Source organism: Oryx dammah, unplaced genomic scaffold (genome assembly GCF_014754425.2).
Source record: "Oryx dammah isolate SB20612 unplaced genomic scaffold, SCBI_Odam_1.1 HiC_scaffold_22, whole genome shotgun sequence".
Taxonomy (NCBI): Eukaryota; Metazoa; Chordata; class Mammalia; order Artiodactyla; family Bovidae; genus Oryx; species Oryx dammah.
This window is the reverse complement of record NW_024070206.1, coordinates 32,906,980-32,924,210: the sequence shown is the minus strand read 5'-3', so window position 1 is coordinate 32,924,210 and position 17,231 is coordinate 32,906,980. Positions and strand designations below refer to the sequence as shown.

Below are 17,231 nucleotides of genomic sequence, written 5' to 3'. Positions count from 1 at the left end.
CAAGGCTATCTCTGGTTTTGTATATTATTTTATTCAGCTAAATGCTACATTGCCTGGCATCCAGTAGACATTCATTAAATGTGTGCCAAGTGGATGACGGAATGTTCTCACCTCTTCATTCACTTAGAGCACTCTAGTTCAGTGCTGTAGTTTCAAAAGTATGTCGCACAAGTATAGTGATTTTAATTGATACATCTAGAGAAAGCCAGAGAACTCCAAGTCTTTTAGATGTTTACTCCATCAAATAGAGACTGCCAGAGCACAAGTATTGTATCGGCTTTATTTTCAGTTATATTTATTGTCAGTGGTGCTAGTTTTCTATTTACAGTACTTTTATAATAAATTGTTTCTTAAAAGAGAGTTCCTGTCAAGATAAATAGTAACTGACTCACGCTGTAGAAAGATGAGGATGTAACAGAATTGAGAAGATGGCATATGAATCAGTTTCGTAGTTTGGGAAACAATGAGCTAGCTTATGCTCCCAGTATATATTTTAATGAATCAATGATAGCTAACCATGTAAATAAGATGGTTTTTCCCAAATTTGAAATTATTTTTATAGTATCACACAAGGTCCAAGGCTTCTCATACATTCATCCATCCAGCCACAAATTCAAAAGCATTTGTTCCTTGCTTATACTGTGGCAAGCATTATGTTATATACCAGGGACATAAACATCTGCAAAGCAGTGACCCTGAGGAGGGATTTGTGTACATGTATGTAGCTGGGGAAGACAGACAGACAGACTGATAACAGCCTCTTAAAATGGAAACAGTGATAGAGGTATGTCCTGAGTTGGAAAACAACTCTTCCTCAAGGATTTTCAGAAATCATCTCTGGGATGAGTTTAAGCTTCATGCTTGCCAGACTCAGAAAAAGGGGAAAGGGTGTTCTGGGCCAGGGACCTTGGCGCTATTGACATTTTGGACAGGATAAGCCTCTGTTGTGGGGGCCTGTCCTGTGCTTTGTAGGGTGTTTAGTAGCATCTATGGTCTCTACACATTAGATGTCAGTAGCTTCGCCCAGCTGTTACCAGCGGAAATGTCTCAGGATATTGACAGATGTCCCTGGGGAGGATGATGAGGGTAGGGGGCAAAATCAGCCCAGTTTTAAAACAGTGGTTTAGGCTGAGGACAATGCAGACGCAGTTGTATAGAGGTGTGACGGGCGTTTGAAGATAGACATTGGCTTGGCCAAACATTTGTGTGTGCCAGTGCCATCTTATGGCCAAACCCAAATGACCCTGGTGGCCAACTCAGTACAGACAGCTCAAGATATGGGGTGAGCAAATGGAAAGTGAGAGCTGTGGTGGGAAAGGGGAGTCAGGGTCTAGAAGAACTGACCACAAGAAGAGGAGTTGAGATTTTATCCTTTCTAGAACAGAAAGCAGGGAATATTTTAAGCAAAGTTCCCTTGATCAGACACAGGATTATGAGAGTGGGAAGTCAACTTCTTATGAAATGTAAATGTCAGTCATTCAGAACTAGAGGCCCAGTGACTAAATTAGGCAAGCGCTGTAAATAGTTTGGTAGTGTAAAACATAGACTGTCGTGTCTTCCTTACTAAATGTAAAATTGTTTTACCAATCAGGCAGTTGAATTCAGACTATGTTATGTAACAAGTTGTCATTTTTCTTTACTTGAAGAAACACTGTATTTTAGAAATAACAATGTTCTTTTGTAACTTAGAATTCTCAAGACTAGCTTGCAGCAATAGGAAATTTCAAGTATTAGCTATTGATCCCAGTATTTCATCTCAGTAGAAAATTGGGCCTATTATACTTATATAATTCTAAAGATCTTTGTAAAATAGATATTAACAAAAAACCATTATCTCCAGATAATGCTGATATATGTTTTTTATCTTCTGTAAAAATGTTTATAGTTTTGATAATGCTCATCTGTTTCTGAAAATAACAGCCAACAAAAATGGCATTTCAAAGTCATAATTTTTTTAAATAAAAAATTATTTATTTTTTTATTTTTCATGCTGGGAGGCTGGGAGGATGAACAGAATACCCTACAAAATTCTCTTGGTAACCATGAGAGCATTAAGCTGAAAAGACACTGTTGATTGGGAATGGAAATCATTGAGAAATATTTTAGTCTATGTAAGCATTATGGTGAGGGATTATGGGTTAAGAAAAATTAAAATGGCTCAACCAGCCCTATTCCTTTGTTTCTTTTTTCCATTCAAAAAAGTGGGGTATTTTTTTAAGACAAATAAAAAGGAATGGAAATAAATAACTGCTAAGAGATTGGCATAGTGGTGGGCAGGCTAAAAATTGAATGTGTGAGGTTTGACTTTCACTCTTAGCCCTTCTTTGCCTTGCCCACAAACATCTAAAGCAAAAGCTATAATTTGTGTCTGTTCTCTCAAAGCTCCCAAAATCCCTCAAGAGTGGTCATTCATAATGTGAGCTATATTTAGAATTAAGGGAAACGGTCTTTGCAGTGACCATTTATTTTTTTGTATGAAGAAGTGAGTTTAATTGTTCAGGATGTTTTAGCGTTTTTTAATGATCTCTATATTTTTTTATCTGTGCCAATTTCCATGGAGATTTCAAATGATCTTAGGTATTTGTTTGGTTTGGTTTGGTTTAGTTGCTAAGCCGTGTCCGACTCTTGTGATCCCATAGACTGTAGCCCACCAGTCTTTTCTGTCCATGGGATTCTCCAGGCAAGAATACTGGAGTGGGTTGCCGTTCCCTCCTCCAGTTTGTTTTGTTTAGGTTTTCCTAGTATAAAACTAAGTCAGCCAGTGCTGTAGACTGTCTCAGACACGTTCAGGATTTTTCTATTAGGTGCATTACAACTGACCTTGGCTCCTCTTTAAAAAGTTCAATCTGGTATTTGAAAGCAGTGATACAAATTTAATATTAACCATCTATGTGAAAATGTATCCATATTCATCATAGGTCTGTGGACTCAGTGAGTGTTGTACTCAAATAAAGGTCCACTGAGGGGGCAACTATTAAATATCTACTAGGTTCCAAGATGAAGAATATAAACAGAAACCCTTTGTTTTGGTCTTCACTTCATTTAACAATATATCTGTCCTCTATAGTTGTAAATAGTGTGCACTGAAGGAAATTAGAAGAATATACTGCATCAATTTTGCTATAGTAGAAGGAACATATGTAAAGATGTATAAAAGGAAAGCATGCATACTTTATGAATTATATATGCTTTCTTCTCCTCTCAAGTTTCTTGATTGTTTTTAGTAGCCTAAACTGGGTAGAAATTAACATCTGAGAAAGTAAACACAAACCACATGACTCAAATGCTTGATGACAGTGTTGTGAAGTTTGGAAGAAAAAGAAACGCTGCAACCAGATGGAAATTTCGGCTTAGCAGCGAATTTCACACATCTGCCACGCGTTTCTTTCCGCCAGTCGAGGTGAAAACATCCAGTTAAATCTCTCTAGACAAGGACCAGACCTGTGCTTCACAAGTTAAAGTAAACTCCACTTGGGAAATTTCAAGTCCTGTTAATCAGAGTGAATAATGCCGTGCTTTTCTGGCTGTAATCAAGAGCCACTTACCGAACAACTGTGATGTCTTCTTGAGGAATTCGTTTCATCTAAGTTGTTATCTTTATGTCTTTTTAGAAAGTACAACAGTATACGTTAATAATTCAAGCTACAGACATGGAAGGCAATCCCACATATGGCCTTTCCAACACAGCCACGGCTGTCATCACGGTGACAGATGTCAACGACAACCCTCCGGAGTTTATTGCCATGACGGTGAGTGCAGACTGCCCCTCACAGAGCGCGAGGCCTGTGGTCCATTACCGCGAAGTTTCGACGTGAATGACAGATGCGTTAAATAGAGCCGGAACGTACCTCATTGTACAGTGGCTACTGATTCCCATGTTTTCTGTCATTTACACCAGAGTTTTAAATGAGGCACAAAACTAATTTGTTTTTTTGTCCTCTCCAAGTCCACTGATAAAGTTATTAAAACATCCTGCCTGGAAGAAATGGCCTAAATAGACTTTAGGCTGTTTTAACAAAATATTTATAAATATCTTAAGGTCCACAAACCATGTGACTGATTGATGCTACTTTGTCAGCAGATAATTATCTCTTGGCTAAAATGATTTCCTTCGGATATGTCCTTTCTTCTGACCACCACTCATGAATCATCCACATACCCACAGAATTTACTATTAATGAAATTAATTTTATATTTTAATTTTAATGAAACTATAATATAATTTGGAAAAAAAATAATTTGAGGGCCGCACAGAGTTATAGTATTTTTAAAGTCAAACATAAATGCTGTGATTACCTGCATTACTAATCTCCTCGCTTAGTGTGGATAATAAAGATTTAATGGGGCAGTAAAATCTGGGCAGTGTGATCATCGAGACACGCCGTCCTTCAAGGGTGCCCGTCGCTGCTCTGAATCAGCTTTGTCTTTCCTTGCAGTTCTATGGTGAAGTCCCTGAAAACAGGGTGGATGTCATAGTCGCTAATCTAACAGTGACAGATAAGGATCAGCCCCACACGCCGGCCTGGAACGCCGTCTACAGAATCAGCGGTGGAGACCCCGCCGGCCGCTTTGCCATTCAAACTGACCCCAACAGCAACGACGGCTTAGTCACCGTAGTAAAAGTAAGTGCCGCGGTCTCTCTGATGGCCACTCGGAGATATGTGCCTCCCACCCCTTAGTTTCTTATTGACTCAGGACATTTTCTTTCAACTGTCTCTATGCTGTGCTTAGTCACTCAGTCACGTCCAACTCTTTGCAGCCTGCTAGGCATCTCTGTCCATGGGAATTCTCTAGGCAAGAATACTGGAGTGAGTTGCCCTGCCCTTCTCCAAAGGATCTTCCCAACCCACTGGTCAAACCCAGGTCTCCCACATTGCAGGCAGATTCTTTACCATCTGAGCCACCAGGGAAGCCCTTCTCTAAATCAGAGTTAATGTATTTGGGGGAGTCACGTTTGTTATTTTTTACTTATGTTGATGCCAAGACCAACATAGTCTCACTCTCTCCCCGGAATATGATTGATTTTCAATCATCCAGGTGTTTTAATAGTGAAGATACAACAGTCCTCAGCAGTGTTAACAGTCAGTGCAGTGAATGTGTTAGTGTTATATTGTGGAATTTTATATGCGTATATATATATATATATATATATATATATATACACACACACACACACACATATGTAACATCTCTTTATTTTATTTATTTTGACTGGGTCGTGCTGTCTGGCATGTGGGATCTTAGTTCCCTGACTAGGTATTGAACTGGTGCCCCATGCATTGGGAGTCTTAACCTAACCACTGGACCACTAGGCAAGTCCCACATCATAGAGTTTTGATGGCCAACTGATACCTACATACTATTCTCATGTCTACAGGCTGCTTTTAGAGTATTGGCTCAGGGAACAAACCAGAAAATACCACCAATATATAACTAGATGAGTGTAGGCGATGAGAGGGCCTACGCTCTTAAAAGGTTTTGAATTTACTTTGCCATTTTTAAATGCCATTTTTAAGAAATTGGTTCTTCTAATTTTTCATTGTCAAAAAGTAAAAGAAAGCTGAGTTCTGGAAGTAAAAGGGATGTTACCTTCATGTGTAGCAAATAGACAGTGCTAATGGAAAACCTCTGTGAAGTGAGCATCTCTTTCTACCCACCCAGGCAAGAATTTGCTTCTTTGCCTCCCATTCCAACACTCTTGGGCTTCCCAGATGGCCCTAGTGGTTGAGAATCTGCCTGCCAATGCAAAAGATGCAGGTTCAGTCCCTGGGTTGGGAGGATCTCCTAGAGGAGGAAGTTGCAACCCACTCCAGTATTATTGCCTGGAAAATCCCATGGACAGAGGAACCTGGAGGGCTACAGTCCATGGGTCTCAAAGAGTCAGACATGACTGAGTGACCAACAGTTTCACTTTTTTCCAAAGATCTTAGATAAGTAACATTGTCAGCGATGTTTCATGGGTCTAGTACACTTACTCAAAAGAATTCTGTAGTATTTCCTGGCTTCTTTGCTGTCTTGTTTAAAATAATTCGGAAAGGGAAGTTGAACTGGGGATTTTAGAGTGAGAGTAAAAAAACTTCTGAATCAGAGTTGAGGAGGTGGTCTAGGTGGAGAAACTAGTGTGGTCTGTGCTAATTTCATGACTTTTTCAGTAGCTTCTGCCCTTGGTCTTTCTTAGACTCCCCAGGATGGCAGGAGAGCTCTTTTTCTCATACTTAACTGGAAGACCATCAGTGAAATTAAGAGGGAAAGTCCAGTCTGGTCACTTGACTCCTGGTAACCTTTCTATTGACAATGAGAATCAGTGAAACTTTGAGAGCAAATGTTTACGTTATCTGTGCATTGCCTTTATCTCGAGTGGCATGCTTAGATTTCGCATTTGTACAGACCAGTAAAATCCTCAAAATTACTTTGGAAAACAGCCATAGATTTAGTTTGCTAACTAAGGAAAAAGTAAAAAGTCCTTCTACCTATGAACACTATTTTTTAATTGTATATATGTGTGTACTCTAAAATGTATACTTGAAATTATGAATGAACTTTTAAATAGGAAAAGTTTAGCTTTATGGAAAACAGAAATCACATTTTCTAGTTTTTGTTTTGTCCACTTCATTGCAGACTGTTTAAAAGCTTTCCTGAGTGAAGAATGGTCTTTGTACCAGTGTTTGAGAGTACAGTCTAGACCATCATGTTCTCACTTAATCCCAGATTATTTAGTATTTTTTTTTTATTTTTTGGTAAACAACACTGCTCTTAAGAATATGTAAGTTCTTAGATATAGCTAAATAAATGCAGTGTGCAATAGTAATAAGCATTATTTTGTGAACATAAGTCTTTGAAATGCACAAGGTACATAAATATCTTGTAGAAGTAGATTACATTGTGATAAATATTTCAATCATTGGCCATGCTAATGCATGTTTTCCAGAAATTTGAGAGGAACATATGGTGTAGTGAATAAAAAATTAATGTTTTAGAAATGGAGTTACTAGAAGGATCAACTTCAAAATGCAAATATTTTTATTTCCTGCAAAAATATGGTTTCTCCTTTAAAAAAAAATTTTTTTTTTGGTTTTTCCAGCCAATCGACTTTGAAACAAATAGGATGTATGTCCTTACTGTCGCTGCAGAAAATCAAGTGCCATTAGCCAAGGGTATTCAGCATCCACCTCAGTCAACTGCAACTGTGTCTGTCACAGTTATCGATGTGAATGAAAATCCTTATTTTGCCCCAAATCCAAAGATCATTCGCCAAGAAGAAGGCCTTCACGCTGGTACCATGTTAACGACGTTTACTGCTCAGGACCCAGATCGATATATGCAGCAAAATATTAGGTATCAAATGCCATTTATGGTGTTTTTGCCGTTTGCATTATGTTCTATGCTGTGCATAAAATTTTTTCACCATTTGGGTGAGAAATTTTCATTAGCACCCATACTGCTTATCACAAGATTATTTTTAATTATTTGATGAAATTTTTTCAGTGGATCAATGAGTATATTAGACAGGAGATATATAAATGGATCTATTCTTTTATCATTTAAAGAAACAGAAGTTAGCCTTTTTTTTTCTGTCCTTGCTCCTTTTAAAACATCTTTAGTAATAATTTACCCTATGCTTTTATGCCAACCATCACAAAAAGCTTCTACCATGAGTAAATAGGAGAGTCTCAGAAAGCTTATAACATTTATCTCTTTTCCACACATCAGGAAGAAAAGAAAACTCATGCCAGCACCAAGATATAAGAGCTAATTATTTTCATCCCTCACCTGTACAGTGGTTATAGGACGTATAAAATATATCTGTAAAGATTTCCAGCCTCAGCAAAATCTAATTTATCCTTCCTGATGAGGGTTGGCAGAGCATACCCCACATGACTATTATCCATCGCTGGTGATGGTAATTTTTAAAATTAGCTCATATTTTATTTAACTCCTTTCAGTACTGTTGATAACAGATAACTGTGTATCTTCTTCTTCATTTCTCTGTACACTGGAATCAAGACAGATGAATAGCTAGTGAATAGGTGTATTGAACTCATGTAACTTTTTACCTCTCCAAATGGGATATGTTTTCCAATTCGTATATTGGTATTCCAAGCTTGAAAAGCTCATCCCCACCCCAAATAAAAAAGGAGGTAAGCAAATACAGAGAAATCTACTCAGACCACAGGATTTCCCTTGAAGGGTATAGTTCTGAGGTTTGGCCCAGGTGGGCGATCCTAGGATAAATGGCATTATGGGAGCCGGGAGAAGAGGGTGGTCACCTCACTGTGACTGAATCCCCACCATGATAAGGTAATAAATGTTTAAGGAGTGTTCTGTGATAGAAAATTCAACTTCTATTATAATTTCTCTTAAGCCCTATACATTAGGGCTACTGCTTACTTAGAAGATATATTAGAACTATTTTATATGGACCATTGCTCTCCTATGAACTAGATAAGAGCTCATAATGAGACCTGTCAAATCTGCCGTAGCCCCAACCCACAGTACAGAAACTGAGTTCCTCATCTTTCCCCCTACCACCTCTGTAACGTTCACTTCATGCCTGGCCACGCAACATGCAAACCATGTTGCCTCCCAAACCACTGCCACAGAAATGCTTGCATTACAGCTGTTTGTCCCAACCATCACCTACAGAAATACAAGTTAACAGGCTGGTTGTGTCTGGGACTAAACCAGAAAAATCAGCTTCCTGTTTTAAATTTCATGTCAAAAGAAATAAACTTATTGCACTTCCATTTTGTAGATACACAAAATTATTCGATCCTGCAAACTGGCTAAAAATAGACTCTGTGAATGGGCAGATAACTACCATTGCTGTTTTGGACAGAGAATCACCGAATGTGAAAAACAATATATACAATGCTACTTTCCTTGCTTCTGACAATGGTACGTAATTAAACATAGTCACTTTATTTGTCCTGGATGTTGTGAAAGAGGGTAGAGCCTCATCACAAATGCATCATCAGGAAATGAGGTTCTCTAGGAAACCCAAATTTCATTCCTTCTAAGGTGCCAATGACCTTCCCTCCTCTGAGGCCCCAGCTTCTATTTTCCATTTCCTTTGGGCTTTCTGTATTTGCTGTCTTCCGCAATGAACACTGCAGGGTCCTCACACCCTCCGTGGTCGCCTCGTATTGTGATCACTGGGCTTTGTGATTGTTCTGCCCTGCTACACCTTGATGGCACAACCAACACACTGTTTTTCGAGGTGGTCATTTTAGATTTCTTCTAATCATCATGTTTGCTACCATCAGTCTGCCTGTCTTTAGCATTTTTCCTCTAATTCTCTAACTGTAGTCTGCCATGTCTAGGAAATGGGAAACTCTTAATTTCTTGCATAAGTTAAAATAATTGAATATTTGAGCTTTAGAATGTTGGTTTTGAAAAACATAAACATATAGTTTAACATCTTTTTTTTTCTTTCTTGGTCTCTTCTGGATTCTAAATGGCTGAGGTTAATAGATAGCACTTTTTTCTTTAGATCTATAACATAAAAATGACTTACGTTAAACTGGAGTTGGACTCGTTTTAGGTCTCAATATGATATGGTTTAAGAGTGAAGCTTTGAAATTCCACCTCACCTTCCCTCCTCCCTGGATCCAGACTCCATTTATACTATTTTTCTAACTGCAGGATTAGCAATGAGGTTTTAAATCTGTCCATTTCCTTTTTCTGTTGAATATGGATAATGGTAGCAGTATGTAACTCATGTACCGGGGAAGATAACAAGGCTTGTATACATAAAACTTTTAAAACAGTGCCTGGCACAAACTATACACTCAAGTAATTATTTCTATGATGTGTAAATAGTTTTAAAACTAAATCACAGCCATCTTTTAAAACAGTTTTAATTTTGGACTATGAATGTTAGCATCTAATAAAAATAGTAGGCTTTTGCTATTTGGTGGCCAAGATGTGCAGTTTGAAAAACATTGCCTGTCAACGTTTTTGATAAAAACAGTTTCAAAGAACCATTCCTAATCCTGTATAAGATGATTCAATGAGATCATTATCTGTTATAAATCTATAAGGTGACAAGACCAAAGCAATATTTCTTATCCTTTCTAATGTGAGACCTACTGTTCACATATTTAGAGTTGAAACTTGGTGGGAAGCACTTCTGCCATTTCACATCAAAGCAGAGCATTTGTGTCTGTTTTACATTTTCTGTAAGTGGTAGCTTTCTCTACCCTGAAACTTAGAGTAATATATCTTGCACCATTATGCTGAGATTTAAAGAGCTATAAAATTATATGTATATGTGTGAGTTGTGAGTTACAACCAGATTTTTCATTCACCAAGGTGGATTGTTTCCTAATTGAAAGGGTGTTTGATATGAGAGAAGTGAGCAGTTAAATCTGTGTAGCTGTGATGTTTTGCAAATGCATTCGACGTTAAATCACAAGGCTGGATTTAGAGCCCCAGTTCTGCTCCTTAATGTCTGGACAAGCTATTATAATCTCTATGCCTTCATTTCATTATTGATCATTGTTTTTTCTGCTTGCTATTCTGTGAAGTCGTTATGAGAGTCAAATAATATGAAATGTGATAATAAATATGAAAGTAATTCAAACTGTAGGGAAACATAGTGGCCCTCGTGGTTAGACCACAGTACTAGAATATTGTAAACAGCCGTGCTACCCCTCCATCTTAACCTCCCTGCTCTCAGAACCATCTATATTCCTTAGAGAGGTCCACAGAGATTTCTCCTTGTCCTGTCCTGAGGAGTGTATGTGTGCGTCTTCCCAGTTTCATGACCTTGGGCAGGTCACTTAAGCCTCTGGGTCTCAGTATGCAGCCTTATTTAGAAAATTTCTGTATTTCTATTCTCTTAAGTGTATACAATATATATATTATATAGTTAAATATAATTGTATTATATATTGTATATATGTTTACATATAATAGCATTTCCATTACATTTATATATTTGTTATATATTTATTCATAAATATTTATAACATAGTAGAGTCCAGCTCAAAAGATGAGATAAGTGTAGAGCTAACATGTTATAGTGGGTGGATCTGGGGTCAGGCAGACTCATCTCCACTAGCAACCCTAATACTTCTAAGAGGATGCAACCATAACCAGTTTATAGAGACACTTAGGTTCCTGTCTGTTTAAACCAGCTTCATAGGATGGCAATGAAATGATGTATAGAGTGCAACCTAATACTCTCAAGCAAGTGATCTGGCTCCTCCCCAAGATAAGGTCTGTGGGTCTGTAGACTGTTTCAATATTTCAGAGTTATGTCTGGGCTTGGAAAGCACTCTGGGGTTCTTTCATGCACACATCTTGGTTCTCCATCAATGAGTAGCGTCCATGCGATCATGAGCCCGGGTTTCTGCCTGCTTACATCCCCCAGTGCCTAGAGGAGCCCACTGCACATAGGGGCACAGAGTAAGTTCAGCAAGGGCACAGGACCACACCTGGTGGGGATGCGGGCTTGTGCATGCGCGTTGTTACCTCCCTCTGTGCCTGAACCTCCAGTGGGAGGAGTGCAGGGTCATCCTAGAAGAGACCAAGAAGTGGCCTTGTACCGAAACAGCAGAGATGCTGTAGCAACGAGACTTTTCCAAGGTTATACAGTGATAAGGGCTAGAAAGCTAGAAACTTTGAGAGTTTCACTGTAATTGAGACTCAAGGGAGAGAATTGTTGAGCATTGGTTTGTGATTGTTCTCCCTTTTTAGGAATTCCTCCTATGAGTGGAACGGGAACACTGCAGATCTATTTACTTGATATTAATGACAATGCCCCTCAAGTCTTACCTCAAGAGGCAGAGATTTGTGAAACTCCGGACCCCAATTCAATTAACATCACAGCACTTGATTATGACATTGATCCAAATGCTGGACCATTTGCTTTTGATCTTCCTTTGTCTCCAGTGACTATTAAGAGAAATTGGACCATCACTCGGCTTAATGGTAAGGACAGATTCATTATTTGAATATATGTGCATCTGAGAGGCTTTGAAGCCCGGTATGAAAAGTCCATTTATCATCTTTCTCCTTAAATATATTTTAAAAGCTACTTAAAGTTTAAATAAGTTATGAAAAGCCCTTAAAGCCAAAAAAAAAAAAAAAACTTTACAGTGCAGGATGGTTGAAACCTGCTTTATATGTACCCTTCGGTACATGATGCAGTCTAGAAAACGCTATGTGTTTTTGAATCTTATGATGTATAAACTCTCCGACTATATTTTTCCCCTTTACTGTATAGGTGATTTTGCTCAGCTTAACTTAAAGATAAAATTTCTTGAGGCCGGGATCTACGAAGTTCCGATCATAATCACAGATTCGGGTAATCCTCCCAAATCGAATATCTCCATCCTTCGGGTGAAGGTTTGCCAGTGTGATTCCAACGGGGACTGCACAGATGTGGATAGAATTGTGGGAGCAGGGCTGGGCACCGGCGCCATCATCGCCATCCTGCTTTGCATCATCATCCTGCTCAGTGAGTACTTCCCGGTGTCTCAGCTTGAAGTCCTTTTGCTTCCAGGATGTTTAGCAAAGTAACTTTTTCTTTACAGTTGGAAAATACAAAGCAGCTTTTTGCTTTTATTTGTTGAAATAGTCACATAACATATAAATGACGTGATTGGACTGCAGTACATTCACTGACTGTGGCTCTTGCCATCTCGTGGCATCCAGGATCCTGGCTGAAAGCTTTTGCCAGTGCTGCTGGGAGCCACGAAGGGTTCCTGTTTCCCAAAGAATGGAGTGGAGGCATGTACTTTCATCTGAGTTTGAACTGGTGGAGCCAAGAGTTCCCTGTTGCTCCCTGGTGGCTCAGAGGTTAAAGCGTCTACCTGGAATGCGGGAGACCTGGGTTCAATCCCTGGGTTGGGAAGATCCCCTGGAGAAGGAAATGGCAACCCACTCCAGTACTCATGCCTGGAGAATCCCATGGAGGGAGGAGCCTGGTAGGCTACAGTCCATGGGGTCGCAAAGAGTCGGACACAACTGAGTGACTTTACTTTTACTTTACTCTTCTCTAAGGAGTTTTTCTTTGCCGCAGAAATCTTCGTTTTTCCTTTTAGTTTCTCCCCTACGTTTTTCATTCTTCATGTCTTTCATTATTTCCTCCATCGTGGGCAGCGTCCTTGTTTTTTCTGATCCAAGCTTCCCATTCTGTTGGGATATCCCCTACTTCATAGTCTATTTCTCTTTCATTTGCTACTTCTAGATAGTTCTTTTCTCTAGAATAGTTTGTCCTCTCCAGTTCTTGTACTCAGGGATATAGTACTATTTGTTCCAAAACTGGTCACTGCCCACTTGCTCCTTCACTTCCTTTGACAGTACTCTCTGCAAGAGACAGAACAAATCCTGAGACCATCCCTGTGCCATCCCACCAGCTGTGCTCAATAAAAAGTAATTTTTATTGTTGCCTTTCAATGGAATCTAACAACTCTCTTCCATCTCTGAGCAATTTCTTGCAGCCAAGCCCACTTTAGAATGAGGAAAGCCCTGAGCATCCTTGCATGCACTTACCTGTTTGCAGCAAACCCAGCCAGCCCACCTCTTCCACGCCCATTGCCGTTTTCTGATGCTGATCGCTTGCGGAGCTGCAGCAAACTTCATAGAAAAATATTAGGCAGTCCTAAGTTGAAGCACTTCTCTTAGGATTCATGTCTGAATTTATGGCACATAGTTGATGATTTAGGAAAATAAGTATATTGCTTTCCTTTACAGAAAGCGCAGTCAGCAACCTGCTCCAGTCATGCAGGGATCACGGTGTTTGTTTCTGATGGGCTGTATAAAATAGCAAGAGATTGTATTTCATACAGCACATCAGATAATAGAAATGATTACACAGCTCAATAAATTGTCTGTCTTTAGAGCTAGTCTAGATTAAGGAATTGCTCCTTTTTAATATACTTTGCAGTCTTTGGTTCAGTGGAATGCAAGAAATTAACCACTGGAAAGTACTTTAGGAACCGCTTCTAAGTATGCAGGTTAAAAGAACAAATTGCCTGGACCCTGTGCTGTATTGTTGAGTAGCAGCAGGACTTAGTTTATTGTGCAGTCATGCTATGCACCAATCACTTTCTTCAAAACGTTGGCCATTTCTTTTATGTTTTCTCCATTTACAAGTGTTCTGGTAATTTAGAATCCTGTCCTTTTTTTTTCTAAGCAATTACTGTAGAAGCCTGAGCATTTTTTACTTCCTATGTGGAGACTACTTTGACTATAATTTGAAACCTACATGCTATACTAATAATCCACTTGCTAGATTTAGCCCTGGAACAATGGCAAATGAGATCATGTATCTGGCTTTAAAAGGAGGATATTTACTTTTATGGCCAATAATAAAAATGTGCTCAAATAAGAGTCATTAAATCTTTTTGCTTCAGGATGTAAACTGATAGCTCCAGATTTGAGAGGGAATGCATTCCTAGATGTGCACTTAGGGATATGTTTCAATTTCAACTAACAAGAGGCATACATGCCAACCTTATCAAGAAAAACTTAGAGCTAATGGATTGTGGTATGAAGAAGGACTCACACCATTCTGAAGGAAAATGAATTGGTGCTGATTTTAACATCAACCAGCTGGAAAATTTATGATTCTAATCCTGGTGCAGAAATGTAGAGCAGGAAGTGTTAGTGTTAGTCAATCAGTCGTTTCTGAGTCTTTTCAACCCGGTGGACTGTAGCCCACCAGGCTCCTCTGTCCATGGGATTCTGCAGGAATGAATACTGGAGTGGGTTGCCATTTACTTCTCCAGGGGATCTTCCCGACCCAAGGATCCAACCCAGGTCTCCCATATTGCAGGCAGACTCTTACCATCCGAGCCACCAGGGATGTTATTTCAGTTCTCAAGCTAATCCCCTGGCCTTCTTGCCTGAAGCATGCTGTTGAACAGGAAAGAGAAAAGCACAACAGCGCGATAGAAAGACCCAGACCCTTGGGAGTCAAAAATCCTCAAGATCAAGTCTCTGATCTAGGTCTAGTTTGCTGCAAAGGCATCTTGGCAAGCACTCCCCCTCTTTGATAAGTGTGCTTCTCTCTGATTTGGGGAGGGGAATGATGACTGATCAACCGGAATGGAACGGCAATTAAATAATGAATGGCAATTTCACCTATTGTATTTTGTTTTTAGAATTTCTAATCCATTATATGACACATATTCTATCCTCCAGCAACACAAAGCAAAAGATAGAAATAGTTATTGTCCCCATTTGCAGATAGTAAAACTGAGGACAGACATCCACTCAGTGAAGTCATAGGGTACTAGTTTCTAGAACAGTCTAAACCTTGTTCTCAGGGTGTCTGTCCTGTCTTGTTTCTTGTCATGGGAGGCTAGGATTAGGTAACAGAGTAGAAGATGCATTGCAAGTTTTCTAGCCTTATGAATATAAACTATAAGTCTTGAAGACTGTGATTAGATAAAGTCAAGTTTTTAAAATTATGTACCCGTATGTCTTTACTCTCTTTCTGCCTAGTTCTCGTTCTGATGTTCGTGGTATGGATGAAACGCCGGGATAAAGAACGCCAGGCCAAACAACTTTTAATTGATCCAGAAGATGATGTAAGAGATAATATTTTAAAATATGATGAAGAAGGTGGAGGAGAAGAAGACCAGGTGAGCAGTGTTTTTAAATCTCTAAGTGAAATCTTACCATCTTACATTGTAAATGGTGGGGAAAATACTAATACATACAGTAAAAGAATAGTATCAAATGTCTTTTCCTTGATCACACTATCAAAGGCTTGGTGAATTCTTTCCAACCTGCGCTGCCCATTGAATAATTTTTTTCTAAAGTGCTGAATGTCACTGTGTTTATTATGAGAGGATCGTTAACATTGTTTTGTGGAGCCCAGGATTTACACCTAATGCCAGTTATAGCTGTACTGATAAAGATGTTTTTTTATTGCAGTTTTTCTTCACTGGATATCCAAAATAAACGTAAAAGTAGTTTCTGCATTGAGATTTTTTTTTTTTTCTGTGGCAGAAAAAGCACAGGCTGTTGACTTCATGAACATTTACCAAGCACAGTCAATAATCTAGGCACTATTTTAATCACTGGGGATATAGCAGTGGGCAGAGCCAACAATGATTTGCACTGAAGAGTCTTACATTTTTTGGCCACTCTGCACGTGGCTTGTGGGATCTTAGTTCCCCAGCCAAAGTTGAACCCAGGCCACAGCAACGAATGCTTGGAGTCCCAACCACTGGACCACCAGGGGATTCCCACAAGTCTTACATTATTGAGAAATATACGCAGATAGAGACAATATCTAGTTCACGTCTGTATCCGTGATGTCTGTCATGGGGTCTGGCTTATTGTAGTTGCTTAATAAACGTTGGGGCTTCCTTGGTGGCTCATCAGTAAAGAATCCGGCTGCAGGAGATGCAGGTTCAATCCCTGGGTCAGAAAATCCCTAAAGGAGGGCATGGCAACCCACTCTAGTATTCTTGCCTGGAAAGTCCCCATGGACAGAGGAGCCTGTTGGGCTACAGTCCATGGGGTCGCAAAAACTTGGACACGACTGAAGTCACTGAGCACAGTAAACGTTGAGCTCATGACTGGCTGTAAAATAACGTGAGTTTCTGTGTGTACATAAGGAACTGCCTCCCTGTTCAAGGATGGGAATGACCAGTAGGTGGAAAGTGAAAAATTTTATCTCCTGGGAAGCAACATTTTAGATACCAAAGATCAGTACTATTAATGCACACCAGGCATTCTGCTAAGTACATTAAATGCTGTTATCTCTTAAATCTTTGAAACCTGTCATACCGTACAGTGACCATCTCTACTTTCGTGTTAGAAAACAGGGCCTAGAGATGATGTTCAGTCTCTCAGTTGTGTCTGAATCTTTGCAACCCTATGGACTGTAGGCTCCATAGGAGCCCACCAGGCTCCTCTGTCCATGGGATTCTCCAGGCAAGAATACTGGAGTGAATTGCCATGCCCTCCTCCAGGGGATCTTCCTGACCTACGAATTGAACCCAAGTCTCTATGTCTTCTGCACTGACAGGTGAGTTCTGTACAACTAGCCCTACCTGGGAAGCCCTGGTGGGATTCTGTAAACTCATAAAACTGGAAAGTGATAGAGGTAGGATTTAAATCCAGGTCTATTTGATGTTATTGTCTAAACTCACTGCTCTTATCTAGTTCCTTTTGAAATTATCTGAGAGATATGAGTATGAACCATGAGCGATCACTGTGACTGGTATTTCTTAGGCACATTTGATACCTCTCATGGCCATTTGCTA

General features: G+C 39.4%; 1 protein-coding gene and 1 pseudogene across 1 annotated transcript in view; one reads left to right on the top strand and one right to left on the bottom strand.

The window, feature by feature from the left end:
- The window catches only part of CDH2 (cadherin 2), a 241,712-nt gene that overhangs the window by 192,395 nt on the left and 32,086 nt on the right, over window positions 1-17,231 (top strand). Inside the window, exons 8-14 of the mRNA XM_040264779.1 lie at window positions 3,612-3,749; window positions 4,437-4,622; window positions 7,082-7,335; window positions 8,753-8,895; window positions 11,701-11,934; window positions 12,230-12,463; window positions 15,457-15,596. Of these exons, the coding sequence (XP_040120713.1) occupies window positions 3,612-3,749; window positions 4,437-4,622; window positions 7,082-7,335; window positions 8,753-8,895; window positions 11,701-11,934; window positions 12,230-12,463; window positions 15,457-15,596 (1,329 nt within the window). The remainder of the gene's footprint in view (window positions 1-3,611; window positions 3,750-4,436; window positions 4,623-7,081; window positions 7,336-8,752; window positions 8,896-11,700; window positions 11,935-12,229; window positions 12,464-15,456; window positions 15,597-17,231) is intronic.
- Window positions 12,624-13,543, bottom strand: LOC120880802 (annotated as a pseudogene).